This window comes from Populus alba, chromosome 9 (assembly GCF_005239225.2).
Source record: "Populus alba chromosome 9, ASM523922v2, whole genome shotgun sequence".
NCBI classification, from domain to species: domain Eukaryota; kingdom Viridiplantae; phylum Streptophyta; class Magnoliopsida; order Malpighiales; family Salicaceae; genus Populus; species Populus alba.
Genome location: NC_133292.1, coordinates 8,567,003 through 8,589,411, shown reverse-complemented (window position 1 = coordinate 8,589,411; position 22,409 = coordinate 8,567,003). Strand labels below are relative to the sequence as shown.

The window sequence follows — 22,409 nt, the reverse complement described above, 5'->3', positions numbered from 1 at the left end:
CCAAACCGGGGGAGAGCCTACTCAAAGCATCCCCACACTAGCTCTGATCATCAAAAGAAAATAGAATTATAACTAATGGAATTAGACACTCAAGCACTTCGAAATTAAAATATCCAGTTAACATAACAGGATTAAGCAATCAATATCCATTTAGTTCCAATAAAAATTGCTCCATCAGAATCCGGCAATTAGCAAAAACAAAAGGGGTAAAAACAACAAAGAAATCAACAGTACAGTACAGAATCCACTCGAGTCAAACACTGGGCAATCAATTCCCTTTATTTTAAGCAAAGCAAGCAGAGAAGATGCAGAATCCTTGAGGTAAGCATCTGCCAATATGTAGCACAGCTTAACCTGACTTTCAGCTGTTAATTGAAGATGATCCTCTTTAAGATGCAATCCCTTGGCATCAACGCTTACCACATTTGGTAGATTAATCCATGGTCGTGCTTCTCTCACCTTTTCCACGCACTTACCATCTCCTGATATAATTGCTACCTCCAATTTAATCAGAATACACAGATCATCAAAACTCTAATTACCGAAACCCCTTAACAAGACATGATGTAAAGTTAATAATGTAATAAACCAGTACTTACTATAGTAATTGGAAGTGAAGGTAGACCCAGAACTCTCTAACATCCTCAATAAGCTTCTCCATGTTCCTCTGGTAAACCTCAGCATCATGAATATGCGACGTGCCCCTCTCTCCTTGATACCATAAAGTCTGCACGTACCATTTTTAGTGTTAGATGATCATGCATATGAGTTTGTTTGTTCAGCTGCTTTTGTGCACAGTTTTAATTTGCCCGAGGATTTTCTACATTGAAGTTGCTCGAGCATTGTTAATAGAAGGCGTGCATGGTTGCTTGTAACAATTTTTTCAGTTGCTGGGCAGGAAGTTCATTAGTCGATATCTAAATAGTGTGATAAGGATAAAGCTTATGTTAATGATAAAGATAAACCTCTGCATGATAAGGATAAACCTCAGCATGCAGAGGCTGTCGAAAGACATTGAATCCTAGTGCAATTGTATTAGAACTCTGATTCCTATTTATCATTAGCTTCCCTTTTGTATCAAAACACTTGTAATTAACGATAATATCTTGTAACAAATTCTCGTATATATATTGCTGAGAGAACATAGTAGCTCTTAAGCATTTGTGAATCAACTCTGTTAACACTTGCAAGCACCAACCTCTGCTCATTGGACAGCTGCCAAAGTGTGTTGCGATATTTAAAACATACACTTGATCATGGACTCTTCCACAAACCTGGCTCCTTTGGCATCAATGTTTACTGTGATTCTGATTGGGTTGGTGATCCTGATGATAGACGTTCCACTTGTGGTTATGGTGTTTTTGTTGAACACAATCTTATCTCCTGGTCGGCTAAGAAACAACCTATGGTATCCAAGTCTAGTACTGAAGCTGAATACTGATGTTTGGCTCTTGTTACTGCAGAGGTGTATTGGTTGTGAATGCTATTGCGTGAGCCACAGGTTTCTCTCGCTTCTGCTCCAGTAGTATGGTGAGATAACATCAGTGCCTTAGCTCTTGCCTCAAATCCAATATTTCATGCCCGATCCAAACACATTGAAGTGGATTATCACTTTGTCCGAGAAAAGGTGGCCAACAAAGATATCCTTATTCAACACGTTCCCACCTCTCTACAACCTGTAGATATATTTACTAAGGGACATACAACTGACCGTTTCTGCTTTCTCCAGGATAAGCTTGCTATAACAAATCTCCCTGCCAGCTTACGGGGGAATGATAAGGATAAAGCTCATGTTAATGATAAAGATAAACCTATGCATGATAAGAATAAACCTCAGCATGCAGAGACTGCCGAAAGACATTGAGTCCTAGTGCAATTGTATTAGAACTCTGACTCCTACTTATCCTTAGCTTCCTTTTTATATCAAAACACTTGTAATTTAACAAATTCCTCATATATATATATATATATATATATGGCTGAGAGAACACAGTGGCTCTTAAGCATTTGCAAAAGTATTTAAAATTCTTTCATAGTGTTGTCTGCAACAACATATATAGAACCATGTGATTGGCAATTTGTTATGGAAAAGGATTTACTCTTGACCTGCTCTTTTATAATTTATCCTTCTTCTTTTTGCGTGATGGATGATACTTAAAGTTCTGCCCTGAGCAAATATGCTAAGTTGAAGAACATTGCCTTGTGCAATTTGCTAGGGATGATTTTTGGAAATTCTCCTTTATGGGGTATGTACTTCCATCAGGGCCACTCGCTTCTTGGACTGGACAGGTTGAAGAAATAGTAATAAGGCCTTGAACTCCAAGCTCACGGATTAAGATTATTTCGTGCACCGACACTTTTTGGTGGTTTAATTACTTTTTAGCCTTTGATCTTCTTCATGTCCGTTTAAGAATGTAGTGTAAATCAAATTTTTAAAAAAATTAATTTTTTTTAAATAATTTTTTTTATAATTTAAATTATTTTGATATACTAATCTAAAAAATAATTTTTATATTTCAACACAAAAAATTATTTAAAAAAACAACAACAATTTCACTCTCAATCACCCACGATCTTCTTCTTCTTTTCCTTGACTTTCTTTTGCTTTCATAGCGTTTTTCGAGAGAGTCAATTAAGAATCTTTAATGTTATGAAATCCCAATCAACCAAGCCAACCGACACCAACTGCAATCTTAAACTGGACATACTTTTGTGTTCGTGACGGAATATATTTTTTAGTATTTTTTTAATTTTTTTTAATTTTTAATATTAAATTATTAAACTATTAAAAAATACATAAAAAAGATATTAATTTAATATTTTCTTAAAAAAAAAAAAAACACTTAAAAATATAGAAACCAGCAATAACTTATCCTGCACCACTCCGATTGAGATTCGGAATTGCCAAGTAGAAGAATGAAATTGCAAAGATATAACAATTAACTTAAATTATTCATTATATTATTTCAATCAAACATTACAGGACTTGAAATCGAAATAAGTCTAAGAAATATAATTTATTTATTACGACTGTAAAATCAGTCGTAGACAAGTGAAAGGGAACACACCAATCCCATAAGCATAACTTCATTAGGGGCGGGGCCTTCAGTCAGACAACATGAACACAACACACTGGGAATTGATTCGCCTTGTTTCTTTAAGCAAGGAAAGCAAGCACGTGAAGAACACAAGGTTACTGAGATGCTGCAAAATGTTTGAGGTAGGCATCAGCCAACATGTTGCCCAGCTTGACCTGAGATTCGGTTGTTAGGTGAAGATGATCCTCCTTGAGATCCAACCCCTTGGCATCCACACATACCACATTTGGCAGATTGATGTTTAGCTGTGCTTCTCTTACTTTTTCCATGCAGTTATCATCCAATCCTGATGCGATTGCTACCTACATTCCAAAACGTATTTTGCAACTTAATCATGACAATAAATGACCACTTATTCAAAGAATGATGCCAGAAATTAAGAAAATCATCAGTGCTGTAAACCGAACCTGAATGATAGGAAGGGAAGGCAAGCCAAGATCCTCTCTAACATTCTCAATCAGCTTCTCCATGTTCCCCTGGTACGCATCAGCTTCAATCTGGGTGGATGTGTCACTCTCTCCTTGGAACCACAATAAACCCTTAATCTCTCCACCATCTTTCACACTCTCCTTCGCTCTCTTCACCATATTCTCATACAATTCCTCTCCTCGTGCCCACTCTTTAATCGCCGTGCCACCCACCGCACACGGCACCAAACCCACAATCCCGGTGATCCGCTCCCTCACAGCGTTGGCGAACGACATGCAAGGCCCCACCCCACACTCTTTTTTTGTATCAATATCAGCGTGGATTTGTTCACTTGCCGGTTCCCATTTGAGTTTGGCTGATAAACGGAGGATGTTGGGGTGAGGTTGGCATTCTAGAGGTACCACCCTGTCCCAAAGCTTCTGGTTTTTGTGGGAGTCTTTGATGACGCCGCCGCGACCGGACATATTGCTCTGTCCAGCAAATACGAAAATCGTTTTGGTCGACTGGGCCACTTCTTCCATTTCCAGATGACCAGTACCTTTGTTTTTCTTGATCTGCTTCAAGAATCGGAGTTGGATCTTTTGGGAAAGGATGACAACGATACTGATATAGACCAGTACTTCATTTTGTGGAAGGGTGCGGTACTACCACCGCTACCCCACATACCAACAGTGCTTTAGCGCAACGTTTTTGTCGTTGAATGATGTTGATGTCTGGCGTTGCTGGCAAAATTTCAGTGAAAATAAATGCGACGCGCAATGCTGGCAGGGGAAAAGACTGGTCTTAACGGGCTAAATAAACTGCTTAGGGTCCAGCTGCAAGTCTCGAGTGATGTCAAAATAATCTGGGTTGGTTTCTGTGTCTGATTATTAAGCCCAACTGACCCATTGGGTCTCTTGACTAGGAAGTAATAACGAGACTGTCCATCCCCGGGAGGACCATCGCCAAGGGTGACCTTATTTTGGGACCAAGAGGTCACCGGTTAAGGAGTCTCCTCTGGAACTGGATACTTTTCATAGATATTGAGTCATTTTTTGGATGGGTGGTGTTCCTCTTCTTAATTTCATCGTTACTCGCGATGTTCTGTTAAGAAAAGGCATTGTTAACAATGGTGCTTGCGCCGCATATTTCTTTTTTAACAGTCCTTGTATGTGCTTTCTTTCTTTCTTCCTTCAATGTTAACAATGGTGCTTGCGCGGCATATTTCTTTTTTAACAGTCCTTGTATGTGCTTTCTTTCTTTCTTTCCTTGAGGTGATCCAGACTCTGTGCTCAATGATAACATGATCTTTCTTCTACTTTAAAGTGCGAGGTTCGACGGGGGAAGGAATGTACATGCAACGTACCGCTCGGGTGCTAGACTTTAGGGTCTGCAATTCATCTTTAACTAGAAATAGTTTGTTTTTGTGTTATAGCAGTGTTTTTTGAAGAAAAAAAAATTTTATTATTTTATTAATTTTTTATATGCTAATATCAAAAAATATTATTTTAATATATTTTTAAATAAAAAAATATTTTTAAAAAGAATTAAAACTACAAATCAAACTAACTATCAGAAAAAAAGATGTAGAGTACTTTGAATGGAAGGGGATTGCCTCTCTTTAATTTAGAAAGGTCGAATCTTTTGCTTTTCTTTGCTTCAGATGTATTACAGTATTAAATATAAGCTTTAGTCATTCATCAATATATGTTGTTGCGTACATGTAACTATATATTTGTGACATAGTAAACTTATAATCAAAACTATTTACATGATTTAAATCAACAATTTTATTTTGTCAAGTATTTTTCATAATCTTTTTGCATTAAACATTTAACTTGTTAACGAGAACATATTGCTTTTATTATTGTCATTATTTATGTCATGATTAACACAATGATCACATAAAAAAATATATTGTAAACTGAATGTTGATTCAAATCTACGAAAAAACAAGAATTATATATAAAAAGCTCAATTTAAATATCATATTTACATCGATCAATAAATTGTTTTATATACTTAAACCTTTGGAATGGATTTTCAAAACTATCCATGCCTCCTTGATCACTTTCTTTGCGCTCCCTCTAGCTCCTCGTTATAGTCAGTTGACATGTTAATTCTACCGTTTATCTCTGCATCTCTTCCATTATTATTTTCTAAATGTATTTTAAAGGAGATAAACCTCTACACACCCCTCTACACGGGTACATTTTGTTCCACAATGTTTCCCAATCATAATTATTCAACAATAAATAACAACCATCTACTAAAAATTATTAGGTTTCAATACTAACTAACATGAACAAAAACAACACAAGATGTACAATAAACATAGATAACACAAAATTATGCCGAATAGAATCACTACATAAAAAATATAATTTTAAAATTTATTATAGTATATTTTTTCTTAAAATAATATGCTGAAACACAAAAAATCATATTCATGTTATTTTTATACATAAACTAAATAAAAAAAATAAAAATTCATGTGCTGAATTATTTCAATCATAATATTAATTTCTAAACTAAACAAGAAAACATAACATTTTTTTTCTAAAAATCCTTATGCATCATATACTATGTATTACATTAACATTTAAATCCCTTAACATGCAATACAGGTTAAATTAATGACGCATAACATTGAAATCACAGGATGTGTTCACAACATTTTAGAAAAAAAAAAATTAAATATTAAAAATCGCCAACTTCTTATTTATCTACTACTATAAATTATTTTTAATTTTTTTTATGTACATTTTTAAGAAAATCAATATTTTTTTTGCCAGCAATTCCACACGGTTCGTTACAATCATGTACGGCACATAGTCACAAGATAAGCTTCTAAACACAACGCTTATTAAACGACATGCTGTTTATATCCAAAAAATCGATTCCTATACACGAGTCTCAAGCAAAGTGGAACTTTCCCGAACTCGTTCCCTCTCACTTTCTTAAAAAAAAAAAAATTAACAATAAAATGCAAACGCTACTACTGCCGGCGGTTCGCTCTGGCACGGCGTCTTCCGCGGCGGTGGGACCAACCCCTCCTCTCGTACGCCGCCTAAGTCACCGAGCACTCCCCTCTCCTCCGAATACTCTCTCAACCTCTCACAAATCCACACAACCTATACCATTATTCTCTTACAGTAGGTCTTTATCTAGTTATGATCCTCTCAAGAACAAAACATCAAAACTTTTATCCACCCAAACAAACGCTTCCAATGCAACTGCTCCTGCTTTCAATTCCCAAAACGACGAGGCAGAAAAGGCAAAACTCGCTCAGGTAAAAACCCTCTCTAAATTCTTAGCTTGAAATTTTCTAATTGAAGTTATTCTTGACTTTGAAGTTCTAATTTACTATCTGGATTCGTTATGTGATTACATATGCATTATTTGGCAACCCATTTGCGTAGTAAAAGAAAAAAGAGCTATCTTTTACATGGGTATTTTTTTCAAAAGTTATTTTTGTTTTAAGCTCTGGTTTCTCTTTGCTTAATTAGGAAAGCTTTAAATGGGTTGTTTTGGAAACCCATCTGCGTGTAGAAGAAAAGAGAGCTGATTTTTATATGGGATTTTAATTTTTAAATGTCGGTTTTGTCTTGACCTTTGTATGGTAGCTTTTCTGTTTGGCTCCTAAGAAAACAAGGGAAATGAAGAGAAATTGATGAAAAATGCAAGTTTCTGATCGTGAGACTCGAGTTCAGAAAAGAGAGGCTGCTTTAAAATGGGTTTCTAAATGTCATTCTAGTTTGGTAGTTTTTATGTTTGGTTATTAAGTAGATTTGGGAATTGTTGTTTTGTTAAATGTGAGAATAGAGTGAGATTGTTATTATTGTGCATGTGTAGGTGGCAAAGAGATTAGAGAATACATCAAGGTATTTTAAGCGGCTGGGTAATCTAGGATTCTGGGGGCAGCTAATATGTGCTACAGTGGCAGCTGTGATTCTTTCGTTTTCTGTTGTTGTCACTGGGAAGATCCCATCGCCTCCTACTTTTTATGCTACTCTTGGTGGGATTGCAGCTGCATTCATTTCTGTGTTCTGGTCGTTTGGGTACATTCGGCTTTCCGAGAAGCTGCGAAAAACTGCTAACGATCCTTCCAAGGTAGGTGTATATAATGTTTTATAATTTTTATAAGCTGGTGCGGACAGTGTTTTTTACTGTGTTATTTGTAGTCATAAACAATGTTATTCTGATCATCCTTAAAAAATGGTTGTTTCCAAGGATTTTGAGCTCAATCATTGGAAAGGACAGGTTACTCATTCAGCCCTTTTCTTTTGGATGCTGAATGAGGTCTTATGTCAAAGTCTTTTATGGATTGAGCTAGAGAGCAACTTGGATGCTGTTTACTTTATGGAAAATTAGGTGTTAAGAGCAGGTGATTATAAATTTATAATCCCACTAAAGAAAGAGAAGTGGAAATTAAAGTTCTCAAGTAAACGACAATGGTAATTACCTGTCACACTATGTTAGAGCAAAGAAAGGGAACCAGCTGTGAGACACTAAGTCTTGATACGTAGAGTTCTTGCTAAAATTTATCCTAGGATTGCCCGATCAGTTAATTGATTGATTGACTTGGATAATCGTGGTCAATATAAGAATTTTATCATGCTTGTTAAACTTGGCCAAAACTACTCTATTTTATGCTAGTTGCAGTTAGTACAATTTATGCACAATGGAATTGAATGGTTGACATGGTGATCTTATTGTTTATGTATGCCAAAAGACTTAATTGGTAATATGGCCTATTCAAGGAAAGGAGCTTTAGGGAAATGGTGAGATTTTCTTCTAATTTCATTTGCAGCAATCTAATGGGAAGTCCGCTCTTGAAGTAAGAGAACTTAAATGGTTTCACAGTGCCGAGGCATGGGATTTTGTGTAAATGGGCATTCAAACTCAACAAATATTTTCCCCAATATCTTGTCTCTGAAAGGGAAAGGGTGACAGCGGAGAAATTAGAGAATTCAGATCCTTTACATGCTTTGCATCTTGAATTGATGTCTGCATACTGTTTCCTTCTTGAATGCATATGACCAGGGAGGTTTATTTTATAAGGAGAGCATATTGTGTGGCATTTTGATGCAGTCTGACTTGGCATTTTCATTTTTCTGTACTTCCCATCTATCCATGTGATTTTTATCTTTATTGATGTGACTCATTGGATAATATAAGTAAGATGGACTCTCCATACCGTGAGATGGGATTCTTGAATGCAGGAAGATCATGACACTAGAAAATTGATAATGTTTAGTATTGTTTACTTCTTCATTCGCACAACTGTTCATGCCCATTAAAAGAAACAAAAACAAGAGTAGGAAAGCCATGCTAAACGTGGATCCTGGCTAGGAAAACCTCAAAAGGATGATGTGGTCAGGATATGGTGCCAGAATTCAACACATTCTGTTTCTCGATGGCCCTTGTTCACCCGCTACACAACCAGATATATTTTGTATGCCTTATTCTATAATATCTGTTCTATGCTTAGTGCTCCTTAATTGTTTGTGGTTTTAGGCACCTCCTCGTGCTGATGTTGTGAAAAGCTTGAAAAATGGTATAGTACTGAACCTGTTGGGAATGGGAGCAGCCATTCTTGGCATGCAAGCCACAGTGGGATTGTTGGTTGCAAAGGCTCTAACTTCCTCTGCAAATCCTTATTACCAGCAAATGACTCCTGGTTACAGTCCAGTTCTTGCTTTGGATGTGTTTTTGGTGCAGGTACTCGTTCAGATCCAATTCCTACTTTCAGATATTAAAGTTCTACTAACTACAAGCTCATGAGTGGAGTTGCCTATGGAAATTTTGGTTTATCTTTATTATTATAGAGGCCACCATGGCTTTATCTGTTTTTAACGCACATGCCATTAAAAAAATGAATTGATAACAATTTAAATGATAGTTCTAATATTTGCCTGAACGCACTAGCAAGTAAAAATTTCTTTTTTCCTGTCAAACTATTTGCGATATTCTATTAACCCGACATCCTTTTAATTTCTCGGCTAAATTAAGGACAAGCAACAAGCAGTTTGGTCCAAGTTATTTGATTTTTGTCTATGCTCACCGTTCCCTGTCTCATATGCAGGCGTCAGCAAACACCATCCTTTCTCACTTCCTGGGGCTCGTATTCTCCCTGGAACTCTTGCGCTCAGTGACACTACCACCGTCAGAAAATCTTCCAGTCTTTAAGGTGGCATAAGTTGTACCGTTTCTTGTCCAGCCAGTGTCACGGGCGTGTTTTTGTAGCCATAGTTGGAGATTGTGATGTTAAAAATTCCTGCATAATATTTACTCCAAAATGTGTGCTTTTCTAGAAGTGATATTTTGTACCCTACCGTCAATGAAATTTAATTGATTCCAAAGCCTCGAGCACTTGATCTCAGGGTATGGATCAATGCTTTCTACGATTTGAGTATAATAATATCCATCAGAGTCAAGAGTTACAAAGGAGGCTAACACCTGCTTATATGGTACAGTTGCTAAATAACAGTGAGAATTTTACTCTCTAATGTTTTGGCACTGCTATTTCTTGAAGTTTGGACCTGCCCGGGCGGCCATACTTCAGTTTAACCACAGGCAACCACAATTGAAATATGAAGACGAATGAAAGTAGGATGATCTGCACGACGATACTTGCACTAGTAAAGTATTTCGAAGCTGAAACTTCAAAATGCAGATTGAATGAAACGAAAACTGTTGTCCAAGCAACAAGAATGTTGTGTTCGAAGCCAGAAAGATCAAAACACAAAGCGACGCATAAAATGACAAACCAAATCTTTAATTACAGTCTCTCACGTAAGAAATCAGCTCTTCAACTTATTGCAAAATGTTCAAGATAAAAAAAGAGCGATTTGCACAGCAATAACATAAAATTCATTTACGCGACAAAAACAAATACAATGTTACGACAATACATCCAGTGGCAATCAATAACACATACCAAGAAGCTTTTTAACTCTTCAAAGAAAAGTTTAAAGATAAACTTTCATTAATCAAAGCTAGTTTCCTCCGCCATCGGTGAACATCATCCAGTGGGAATGAAATAGTATAAAATAAAAACAGCAGCAAGGACTGACAAAATTGCAGATCCAGAGGGATACAATTACCTCCTTGCAGAGAAAAAATAATGAAAAATCTAATGTTCTTCATAGGAGGTATTAAGGTCAGTTCTGCTCCTAAAGAGCTACCATGAGTAGCTAATTTTTGTAACTAATATTGACAGCATCCCAACCAAGAAGAAGAAAAAAAAAAAAAAAAAACCCTCAACAGCTTCATATGCTGAAATCCATCTCTAAGCCACTAGTCACTTTCTGCCGAGCAACTTGAAATCCTGTATCCAAAGAGAGTTTTATCATAATCGTTCAAAGAACAAAAACCAGAGAGACAGAGAGCAGAATAGACATCAGAGACCGGATCCAGTATGAATTGAGTTGCCAAAATGGTTTTAATTCTGACATTGAAAGGAACATACGGATATCCATTGATCAAATTAAAGTTACAAATGGATGACCAAGATGAGGGTTAGCATGTGCTGACGAAATGGTAACTTAAGACATTGATCATACTATGACAATTTAAGACATCTGCCTATCGAGGCTGTCCCTGTAGAAATATTTACAGGGAGGTCATAGATGATGATGCTGGCCAAAAATTAGAATGAGTGACCAAATGGGATGATGGAAAAAATGGAAAACATAATTAATGAAGTAATAATTAATCGGAAAAGGAATACATGCACTACAAGAATCTTAAAAGCTTGTGAATCAACATAAGATGAAAATACAAGCCAGGGACCTTCCAACAGTGGGCGCAGTTTTAGAGAACAATATCTGTAGTCATACAAATGTTCAACGGGCTCATAAATAATATGCCTGAATGCAAGAATCTTAGAGACCCTGTGTTGGAAAATTTCACCGCAATCATGCTGATATACCTCTTCATTGCACAATTCATGAAAAATCAATTTCTTATGAAAAATGATATGCCAAGGAAGTCCCAAAGAACAAAACAAAAGGAAAAGAAAGAAATACCAAGGCAGTCCATTAATTTCTTAACATGTTAAATTACAGGATAATTTTACCATGAAGACAATTTCAAGCAAGTGTGCCAAGTATGTAATTTCAAATCCAAACAAAAATGAAATGCAACTCATAAAGGAGAATGAGCATGCTTCTCTCCAATGAGAGTATCCAATGTGTCAAAAATGTAAGGTTAATTTTACAAGAAAGCTAATAGATCCTCATCGTATAAACCACATACTCCCAAGGCCCTTGTCATGAAGGGACCTAATTGCAGCTCATTTATGATGAAGACTGCTAACCTATTAGAGGTAAATTATCAAGTTTTTGTAACAAATACTCTACACGAGCCTTCATCGTGTTGCCTAATCAGTCATTTATCTTTCTACAATATCAGTGAAAACATTATGGTCTCAACAATAATGACATTGACATTGCACCAATGACATTATCAAAATGTCAAGCAACATAATAACTGCCAAGGCATGCTATAGCTCCATATAAAAAACAGGCCCATAATTTCAGTAACATGTAAACTATTTAGATATAGATTCACAATGCTTGCCAATAAAACAACTCCAACTTTAGTTCAAAATTGATCAACTTTCTTTATATAACGAGAGAGACAGGGGTAGACACTTACCTACTGAGTCTTCTTTTCTTTGTTTGAAGGCAGTGGAATCTTCTTCAAGATGGCATCGTCAATTTTCATATACTGTGCTTGAATTATTTTATTGGCCAAACATAGCTTTTCATCAATGGGATGCTGATACTTGTCATACACCAAAGGAACTGAGAGAATGAGAAGAACCCCTGCAAATGTAGTCGAATATAATAAATTAATGATTGCCCTCATATTATGGACTAATTAAGAAAAAAAAGAGAGCAGGAAAGAACTCACCAAGGTAGACAAGAGTGAGGAAGTTGCAGAGACTACCAATATAAGATGCTACCCACAAACCAGAAACAAGCTGCAGAACCACATGTGCATCACACATAAATTCCAACCTCTTGCAAAAAAAGATTTTTTTAAAAAATATAGCTATATCTTGCACGGAAAGATACATATAGCTCCTCACCTGAAGGAAAACTTTCAAATTCCTATCAATCACGATTTGGCGCGCAATCGACAATGCATAATTGGCGTACACATGAATGACACCAGCTGCCTTGGCAACAATCTCCTCAGGAATTTCCAAATTTGGAAGTGGAGGTAATGGCCTAAATCACAACTACTAATCAATAATCATCGTTTTCATAAAATCCAAAACCACATATGCACATCATTTTCGATTTTTTCACCCAAAACAGAAAATCCTGGTAAATACCATTAAAAAACAAAAAAAAAATATCAATGAAATATCTATCTTTGATGTATATGATCCATCGAAAAATTTAAGACAAATCAAAAACAACATTCATAACTAAAATTACGAAATCCGTTACAATTTCACATAAAAAATCAAATAACAATAAAATAAATAACAAATTAGACAAATAAAATTGAGAGATGTAAAAAAAAGAAGTTAGAAAAGGCATAAATTAATTACCGATTGAGAAGGGAAGCAGATTTAGCCCAGAAGAAGAGAATAAAAACAAGAAGGAACAAGACGTTAGCCACAAACGATAACAAATTGTAACCAGATTTCTCAAATAAGATCCACAGAGTTGTCGCTGACACTAGAACACCAATACTTGCATACCATCTCTTCCATAACAGCACATCAGCCACTACACCGAAAAATAAATTACGAGTTCATATAGAATCTATTTAGAATCAAAATGATCGACGAAGGCATGGTTTTAATGCATGTATAATGTATAGAATCTATGGATACCTGTGCCGCCACCGAGAGCTTGATGGACGGAGATGCGAAGAGCAGTTACGGAGTCGCCCATTGTGATTGAAGTTTAGGATTCGACGTGGCTAATTTTATGAGATGACTCAAGAGAGTGGAGCGACTAGCGAGAGAGGATACAAAAGAAATAACTGACGTGGCCAGCGCAAATTCTTCTACTTCTTGACTAACGTCAAATGAGCACGAAAGTAGAATGGGCCTGGGTCAACATGGAATCAGCCCAGGGATTGGTCCTCCTTTTATTTTTCAGTTTTAACTTAAAGTTAGACATCATTAGACAAGTTCTCTCACCCGCCTGTACTAATTATTATACATTATATTATTCATAAAGTTAAAACCCTTCAGTGTTTTAATGTCTTTTACCGTGGATTATTAACGGTGCAATTCGTGATGATTTTACCCTTCAAGAATAAAAACCCTAATCATTTGATTTTAATTCTTTTTTTATTGAATTTAATTCTTATTTTTATAATTAAAATCATTTTATTTTGAGTTCTCTTATCTTAATATATATTATATATATATATATATAATTTTATCCATTACTATTTAATTTCATTGTTTTATCTTATAATATCTTATATTTATTTTTTTATCATGCTTTTAAAACCCAGCTTGGGAGTCAATCTCTATTATTTATTAAGTCACGAGTTGGGTTGAGTGATTGGGATGACTAGGGTCAATTAATTTTTTTTATCGTATAATAAGTAAAAATAATATTATTTTAATATAAAGGATAATGAAAAAAATTATCAATGGATTTTGACATGATTTTTTCTTAGCTAATCACTTGATTTTTTATTTGGTTAGAAAATAAAACTAGTATTATTTTGATAAAAAAAAATGGAAGAAAACTATTCAATAATGATCCTTTTCCTTTTAATTGGTTTTTCTTTCTTTTGAATTTTTTATGTATATATTATACATGATACTTGTCCTCTTGATTGTTGTTTTTTATCCTTATTTTTTTTTTTTTTTCAATTTTAATCCCTTAACGTTTTTTTTTTATTTTCTTTGGAATTATTCCTTATTTTTTTAATTGTCTATGTCTAGCCACTGGGTCGACCCGCCAGACTGGGCCAGACCAGGTTTAATAACATTGCTCTTAATATCCTATTTTCTGCTTAATTAAATAATCAATCAAGATAAATATATGATTAACTTCTATCGTGTGCATATGAGATCATTTTTGAAAAATATTAATTTTTCTTTTAAGCAGTATAAGCATGCTCGGATTAACTTTTATGTTAATAGAGAATAATTTTTTTAAATAATCTTAAGAACATACCTTATATACTTGGTATATTTATAAAAACTTAATAAATACCGTGATGTTGGTTTTAAGAACTTGAACTTAGATCCTGTTTGTTTTTGTGTTTTGAAATTTTTTAAAATTAAATTAAATTTTATTTTTATTTTATTTTAAATTAATATTTTTTTAGTATTTTTAGATTATTTTGATGTACTGAAATAAAAATAATTTTTTAAAAATAAAATAATTTTATTTTAATGTATTTTTAAATAAAAAATATTTTAAAAAAAAAATTATAATTACATTTTAAACAAACTACCCCGTTGTGTGTAAAAAATCCTTTTTATTTGTACCATAAATAAGCAAATTAACATTGTACTAGAAAACAAAATAAATAGCAAAATTTATATATGATATAAACATATTCAATCAATGTCGTTTGAGGCGTATAGTGTGATTAAAATTATATCTTATCTCAACTATAATTTTGAAATATCTAATTAATTAATATATATTATAGTTTTGCATGAATTTCAATAAATTTATTTTCTTTAAATTCTTAGCTAATCAATACACAAGTTTGATTTAAAACTCTCTTAAAACCTTGATTAATCAGCATATTATAACTTTTTTAAAATTTGTTTTTTTAATCAATATATAACAAAAAAATAAAAATAAAATACAAGATGCCAAACACCCACTTACCCACATCTTTTATATACCGAAGGTCTTCAAAAACTATATTTCTAACACCTCGATCTGCGTTTTTTTTCCTTTCCAACAATATCACCCTTAACTCTCTCAGCCACATAAATACAAATTCAAAGAGGAATCAATTAATCACCGGCTTGAGACATCCAAGCATCATCATCACTCTCGATTGCAATCAAGATAGCAACATGTGCAATGCTTGGGAAAAGCAAGATCTGTTTTTATTTATTTATTTATTTTATTTAACTGGTAGGAAGACATGTTTAATCAGCCAGGGAAACATCCTCTATCGTTCCCTGCCATGTAAATATCGTTTTTATAGCTGTTTCTATGCCTTAAACCCCATTGTCCAACGCACTTTAATTTAAAAAATGAGAACATACCTATCTGCACTTGCTCATATTGTTTTTTATATACGCGAGATGGGTACACTTTTGTTGACTGCAATGTGTCTTCTATCTAGGGAGCTGCTGATGATTCTGCAAGTTTCAATATATATATATATGGCCACGGGTCATATATATTTAATCGGTAAAAATAAAAATTGCAAGTTGACATTAATTGCATAAATAAAATCCCCGTCTTGATTCTTTTCCGACAATTTGCTATGAGGGCAGCAACATGTGAGAGCCCAGAGAAAGCAACACCCCACCATTTTGTTCTGAGAATGGAACATCCTCGATTATTCGTTTGCACGTGCATATTGCTTGTATGATAATCTAGTTATATCATTGTCCGTAATCCGATGCACTTTGCAATGAAAATACATCTCACTTTATGCAATAAGATTACGATTTCCATCATCGAGCTATGCATCAATCGTCCATTAAATGTCCAGCTCTTCTCCATGTTCATCGGAGCTGCAGCTGGAAATTGTTTGTAGTGGCTTGTGCAATGCTCCTAGCTAGGCATTGAATATACAATGCCCTTTATAGCCTCCTCGTGCTTCCTTCCACATTCCGTGACATTAGGATTAATTTACTGTAAATGTCAATGAATTCCACATATAATCGATAGCAAATCAGTTGATTTCAAAGGGCATTTCTATATTTCTGCTGATATTTCAAGCAATTTAAACCTGATATACATTTTACGGTGCATGCTGTGACGCGATAACCTGCAATGTTGTTTTTTATTTGTTAACAAAAACAACTATACAAAGCAGAAACTCAGTTTTGCAAAATCCAAACGGTGGTTAATAAAGTATGCAATTGCGTGAGAGTTTACTTTTTTTTTTTTTTTTTGGGTTAGCTTTTATTATTCCCCGTGCGAGTCTGGACTCGCTAGGTGCAGCCAGGATGGAAAAGGTTGGTATCATTGAGGAGTCCGTTGCGTATAAGGTTATTGAATTCCTTTACTTTGGAATCTTTTTTTTTTTTTTTTTAACGAAAAATAATCGAGTAATTAATGTTGTGTTAGATGTGAGGAATTCGACTTTAAGGGAGTGTGGAAAATTCGTAGCTTGCTTGGGAATCTCACTTTCTTGGAGATCACTTCTCACAAACCATGTAGAATCACTCACATATTTACTCAATAATCCCTTGTAACAAAGAAGAAGAAGAAGCAATATACAATATATAATAATCCATTTACAATAAATCAAATAACAATTTAAGGGATTGCATTGTCATGACATAAAATCAATTTCATTTATCCTATTAACCGACCTTTTGAATACTCTTAAGGGATTGAAAATAATAGTCGACGAGGTTTATGTGTTTTCTTTCTTAATTGTTGGATTTGGATTCTAGAACCATCATCAATAAATTTTATTAGATTACTCTGAATTTAAACAAATTAATATTAAGGATGCATCCTTATAAAGAATTTTAGTTTAAATTGAGGCAAACTAGCTCAAAGATATGTACCTTTTAATATAAATCTAAAAAAAAATCTTATAATTAAAATCATATTTGATTTTATACCCATCTCTTAGTACGAAAATTATCAGACTTAACTTAAATAGGAGGTTTGTTAGGTAAACTATTTAAATATAAAAAAATAAAAATTAATTTGCTTGAATTTGACTATGTTAACCTAAAATTAACAAATAACTAAAACAAGTCACTAAATTAAATGAGTTCAATAACTATGCTTGCTATTCATATAATAAATGTAATTCTTATGGAGTAAAACAGTGCTAGTTTAGACCCTTTTTTTTTTTTTTTTTTTCTAGTTGTAATGTTAGGATTTAGAAGATATGCAAAGACTAAGGTTTTGTTTTTTAGAAGATTTGTGCTTTTAAAAAAATAGCTTTTGTTTTTTAATATTTTTTTAAAAAAATGCGTTTGTTTTTTTTTAAATATTAAATTAATATTTTTTATTTTTTAATAATTTTAATATGTTTATATAAAAAACAAAAAAAATATATATTAATATATTTTTAAACAAAAAAATATTTTATACCACTTACCAAACAGACGATTAACCCGACCCACTGTTGGTTAATTACAAATCACCGTGGAGGAGTACCAGAAAGTCACAGTATGTTGTGTCCACCTAAGTGCACGTGTAGCATGGCACGGGGGACTTAACAGTGTTAATCAGATTTCAATGTTAGTCATTCCGTTAAATAATATTCTGTTGAGTCGGTGACCGCTTCGTGTCGGTGACAGGAAGAGCCGTTAGCATGTCCATGGTGTGTCAGGTTGGCAGTCTGTACTGTCAATTTGTCAGTAATCATCGCCCTCTCCAATTCGTTTTGTCGTTTTCTCCACGTCATCGCTTCCGTGCACCCTTACTAGCTCCACAACCAAACCATACCTAAAAGACAAACAATCAAAATCCCTTACGTAATGCCCTCCAGCCTGTCTAGTCAAACTTATCCTCTTAACCGCCAATATTCGCCCTTTAATTTCTCGTGATATTTTACACTTTCAACTCCTCTTCTTCTCCCTTCTAGACTAATTTCCATAACTAATCTTTTGCCCCATTTGACGAGTGTATTTTTTTCCCTACAAAATAAAGGCAATTTCATTTTATTTCCTCAAATATTTCTTTTCCAAACTAGACATTCATTTTCCATGTAGGATTACACTTGTTTATATTATTTTTTTCTGAAAAAATAGCTCAAAGCATATGTATATAATAAAATAAGTTTCCAATAAATACCAATTTTATTATTATAAAATGATTGAATTGTCAATTTATTATTCTAAAATTGATTTTTAGTCAAATTAACATAAACATTTATATGAATGATTTATAATCATATTTTATGTTGTCCCAAGAAAATCCAAGTAGTTTAGAAATATGGTTCCTGAGTTGAATAATCAGTTAATCAATTGGTTATAACAATATCATCAATTCTCCATAGTTAAGGTGATTGATAGCTTATACTTGTTGATTGGTAGACTGATGTGGCTTGTGACTGTTACATGCACAGTGTTATTTTTGGTGGAGGTGAAAACTCTTTGATGATAAAGTTATTAACTTTATAGAGAGATAAAATATAATAATATTATAGAGAGATGCTCCGAAAATATGTATGCATTAAAGAATGAAATATATTGTGAACATTTGTTTTGAAGGTCTTATGATGTATTTATAGCCCATGAATCTTGTTTTTTTTTGTGAAGATGAGGGTTTGAAGTGTAATTTCACCCTTTGTAATATTTTGAGTTGTATTCTACTCAAAATAATACATATCAGATCAGTATAAAATATTAAAAGACTCTTATAGAACCTCAGAAAAATTATCTGGTGAGTGTTGGGCTCAAACAAGGTGTTAGAGCTTATAAGGGGTGAAAGTGGGTTCGGGTATGCAGTTGAGACCCAAACATGTTAAGCTTGAGTGTGACAGCCCGAGCCCACCAAGTGTGAAAGCAGGTTCCAGCGTGTTGTCTAAACCTAAACATGTTGGGATTGGACGTACGTAACAGCCTGAGCCCATGAAAGGTGAAAGTAGATCCAAGTACGTTGCCTGGACCTAAACATGTCGGGATTAAGAGTGGCAGCTCAGGTACACGAGGGGGTGAAAATGGGTTCAGACGCGCTGGTTGATCCCAAACATGTTGGGCTCGGGATGCGCTCTCAAGTTCGAGCACATTAGGCTCAAGCTTGGAAACCCTAGCCCATAAGGGTGCAGGCCAACAACAAGGGTGTTGTACATGTCACACCAATGTTGGGCGTGTGCCCAAGCCCAATCTCTTTGAGCTCCGTGTTGTACTTTAGGCTCAGGATATATACTAAACTCAAGCCTGAGAGGTGTTCTCATGGGGTTTATTTTGGGGGAATTTTTTGGTATGTTTTGAAATTTTTTTGAGTTCATTTTATTTGTATCCATCAATATTAAAAAGAAAAATATAACAAACAAGGAGGGATAAGGAAAATAGAAGGAACAAGAAGGAAAAAGGTTTCCATACATGGAAAAATATGGTCTCATGTGATTTTTCTTAAATAATTTTTTTACTTGTCACATAATTTGTATATGATTGATATATTTCATGCTCAATTAATTTAGATTAAAATACAAGTTAACAAGAAAATAGATTAAAAACTCAGTTATGTTATAAAAATAATTAAACAAAAAGCTTACTTTTCAATTATCTCAATTAAAAATACAAGCATGTATTAGAAGCTCACTTTGCAAAGTAAAAATTACAGAATGAAAGTAAAAAATCAGAAATATTATATTTCAAGTTTATTTTAATTTCTTTCTCTTGTAGTTTTTATATATTTATTATTCTAGATGATTAAATTTGTTCTTCCAAGAGGCAAATTAAAAGTTGTAGTTTCTCTCAAAATAAAAAAAAAGGATTGCTCTAAAAAATATTCTCATTCTTTATTTTGATCTACAATTTTTTTAAATATATTTACTAAAATGAAATATTATTTTATATGCCACTGTTGTCTTTTTTTGTTATATAATTCAATTTTAAACTAGATTTTGGTTACCATATTCAAACAAATATTACCATGGAATGAAATAAATGACTAATAGTTTCTTTATTTATTTTATATTAAAAAAAACACTTTAAATGACAAGTATCATAAACACCCTTTAATTTTATTAATGAGATTTATCAGTTATGGTAACTACCGCAAGAAAAATCCTTCAAATTCCCAAACCCGCCGAGTTTATCCTGTTAGATTCTCAGTAATCCGAGGACCTACGTGGCAGTTATACAGTTGTATAATTAAAACCGGTAACTGAAAAATACCAGTATCCGCTTTCTCTATATCCACGTATTTCCCCTAACCGGTTTAATCACTCCTCCTAATCCATCCCTTATAAAGTCCCGCTTCCTCCGCCCCCCTCCTATTCAATACAGAGAACCTCTCTATTTTAAAACCATCGTCTCATCTCCTTTAGGGTTTTTGATGGATAATAATCGGGTTAAGGGACCATGGAGCCCGGAAGAAGACGATCTGCTGAAGCATTTGGTGATAAAACATGGGCCGCGTAACTGGACGATGATAGCAAGAGCAGTACTGGGCCGATCCGGGAAATCCTGCAGGTTACGATGGTGTAATCAGCTGTCACCGGAAGTGGAGCACAGAGCGTTTACACGCGAAGAAGATGAGATCATCATCAATGCTCATGCCAAGTATGGTAATAAATGGGCTACCATAGCAAGACTCCTCGATGGACGTACGGACAACGCAATCAAAAATCATTGGAACTCCACGTTAAAGAGGAAATACGCGGACTTGATTGAGAATGATGGAACGGTTAATGAAGATGGAGTGAAGGAGAAATCTGCTAAAACGAGGTCGTCGTCTTCGGTTCACAAGAGGGCCAGTACTCCTTCGGGATCTGACGTCAGTGATGCTGGGTTACCGGTGACTTCATCTATGCTGGCAAGCGAAAACATGCCAGTTGTAGAAACTGGAATTAGCAACGACGACGGCGTTTCGACTGAACTTACGTTGTCTACTCTGGGGATGGAGTCTGGACAGTTGAGGAGAGATGGGGTTGGCACTAAAGAATTGTTAACCGGAGATGTTGAGAAAACGACGACGTTTGTGCCGGAGTTGTTAGCAGTTATGCAGGAGATGATTAGAAAGGAAGTGAGCATCTATATGGTTGGGATTGGGAAGAAAAGTAGTGGCTAATTAGGAATATTAATGGAAATAAGATTAATTATAGGATTAGTTAGCAAATGGGTTGTTAAGTGAGAAGATTAGAGATTGGATGGACCGACCAGACGTGTGTTGAGAGGTTAGGAAGGTTTGAGGTATGACAAGAGGGTATGAAAGAAGCTGTTTGGTTTCTGGTTTTGTTTCGTCGGGTGTGATAAATTAAAAAATAATAATCTAGATTTAGGGAAAGAAAGGTTTAGATCACAGCAGTGGTTTTACTCATTTGGTGAAAGCCAAAAATCACTGATGATTTAATTACTGGAAATTAATTTATTTGTTTCTTATTTAGCATCTTCTTTTTTCTGCTTCTGAGCTCGCAATAGTCTTGAATTTCAAAGATGTACAAAAATACTGCCCTTCTGGTATGCTGGTCCTGCTGATTAAGATATCACTGGTTTTGAATTTAAACAGCTGGATAAAATACATGCCTCAGAAATTTCTCCTAGAAAACTTACAGGAAAAAAACAGTGATTTTTTAAACCCATTGTTTTCTTTTAATTTAAAAAAAAAGGTAGAAAACTTCTGGCAAGCGGAGCATCCTGGTACGTTTGGGTACTATGCGGCTGTACAATTTTGGATAGTAATGTTGATTGTCAGGATAGTGTTGATATGGCGGTCGGTGACATTGTACCAGAAACACAGCTAATTGGCCAGGATAAATTCCTGTTCTTCGTCCCGTCTAATGTGCCCAGAATATTGCTTAGTTCTGCTGCGTGGCTGTAGCAGTATTTATTGGCCCATGGCCTTGAATATTTTCAGAGAAAATAGAGAGAGATAGATTCTTCACAATTTACGGGCATGCTTTCACCGCAAATTTATGAATTCAATGTGACGGTTGGATATTGATTGTTTCGTGTATATTTTTCCAGAAGAACATACATTCACCCCCCCCCCCGGCGCCTAGCATAATTATTTTTTACTGTTTGATTGAATACAAAATTATTTAGTGGAGTTCTTGAACAACTACTTGGATTGG

General features: G+C 34.5%; 4 protein-coding genes across 4 annotated transcripts; 2 read left to right on the top strand and 2 right to left on the bottom strand.

The window, feature by feature from the left end:
• Positions 1 to 2,933: 2,933 nt before the first annotated feature.
• On the bottom strand, positions 2,934 to 4,214 carry LOC118059173 (probable carbohydrate esterase At4g34215). Its single transcript, XM_035072024.2, has 2 exons — positions 3,506 to 4,214; positions 2,934 to 3,400 (listed from the first exon to the last, which is right to left on the bottom strand). The coding sequence occupies exons 1-2, from the start codon at positions 4,046 to 4,048 to the stop codon at positions 3,194 to 3,196; spliced, it is 750 nt and encodes a 249-aa protein (XP_034927915.1). The 5' UTR covers positions 4,049 to 4,214; the 3' UTR covers positions 2,934 to 3,193.
• Positions 4,215 to 6,393: 2,179 nt separating this feature from the next.
• On the top strand, positions 6,394 to 9,913 carry LOC118059171 (protein TIC 21, chloroplastic). The gene is made up of 4 exons (XM_035072022.2): positions 6,394 to 6,798; positions 7,362 to 7,619; positions 9,027 to 9,230; positions 9,595 to 9,913. Exons 1-4 carry the CDS (start codon positions 6,493 to 6,495, stop codon positions 9,706 to 9,708), a joined length of 882 nt encoding a protein of 293 aa, XP_034927913.1. The 5' UTR covers positions 6,394 to 6,492; the 3' UTR covers positions 9,709 to 9,913.
• Positions 9,914 to 10,475: 562 nt separating this feature from the next.
• LOC118059172 (reticulon-like protein B11) lies at positions 10,476 to 13,525 on the bottom strand. Its single transcript, XM_035072023.2, has 6 exons — positions 13,366 to 13,525; positions 13,078 to 13,258; positions 12,607 to 12,748; positions 12,429 to 12,498; positions 12,171 to 12,340; positions 10,476 to 10,839 (listed from the first exon to the last, which is right to left on the bottom strand). The coding sequence occupies exons 1-5, from the start codon at positions 13,424 to 13,426 to the stop codon at positions 12,171 to 12,173; spliced, it is 624 nt and encodes a 207-aa protein (XP_034927914.1). The 5' UTR covers positions 13,427 to 13,525; the 3' UTR covers positions 10,476 to 10,839.
• A 7,028-nt stretch (positions 13,526 to 20,553) lies between these two features.
• Positions 20,554 to 21,724, top strand: LOC118059170 (transcription factor MYB73). Its single transcript, XM_035072020.2, has one exon. The coding sequence runs from the start codon at positions 20,672 to 20,674 to the stop codon at positions 21,404 to 21,406; it is 735 nt and encodes a 244-aa protein (XP_034927911.1). The 5' UTR covers positions 20,554 to 20,671; the 3' UTR covers positions 21,407 to 21,724.
• Positions 21,725 to 22,409: the final 685 nt, after the last annotated feature.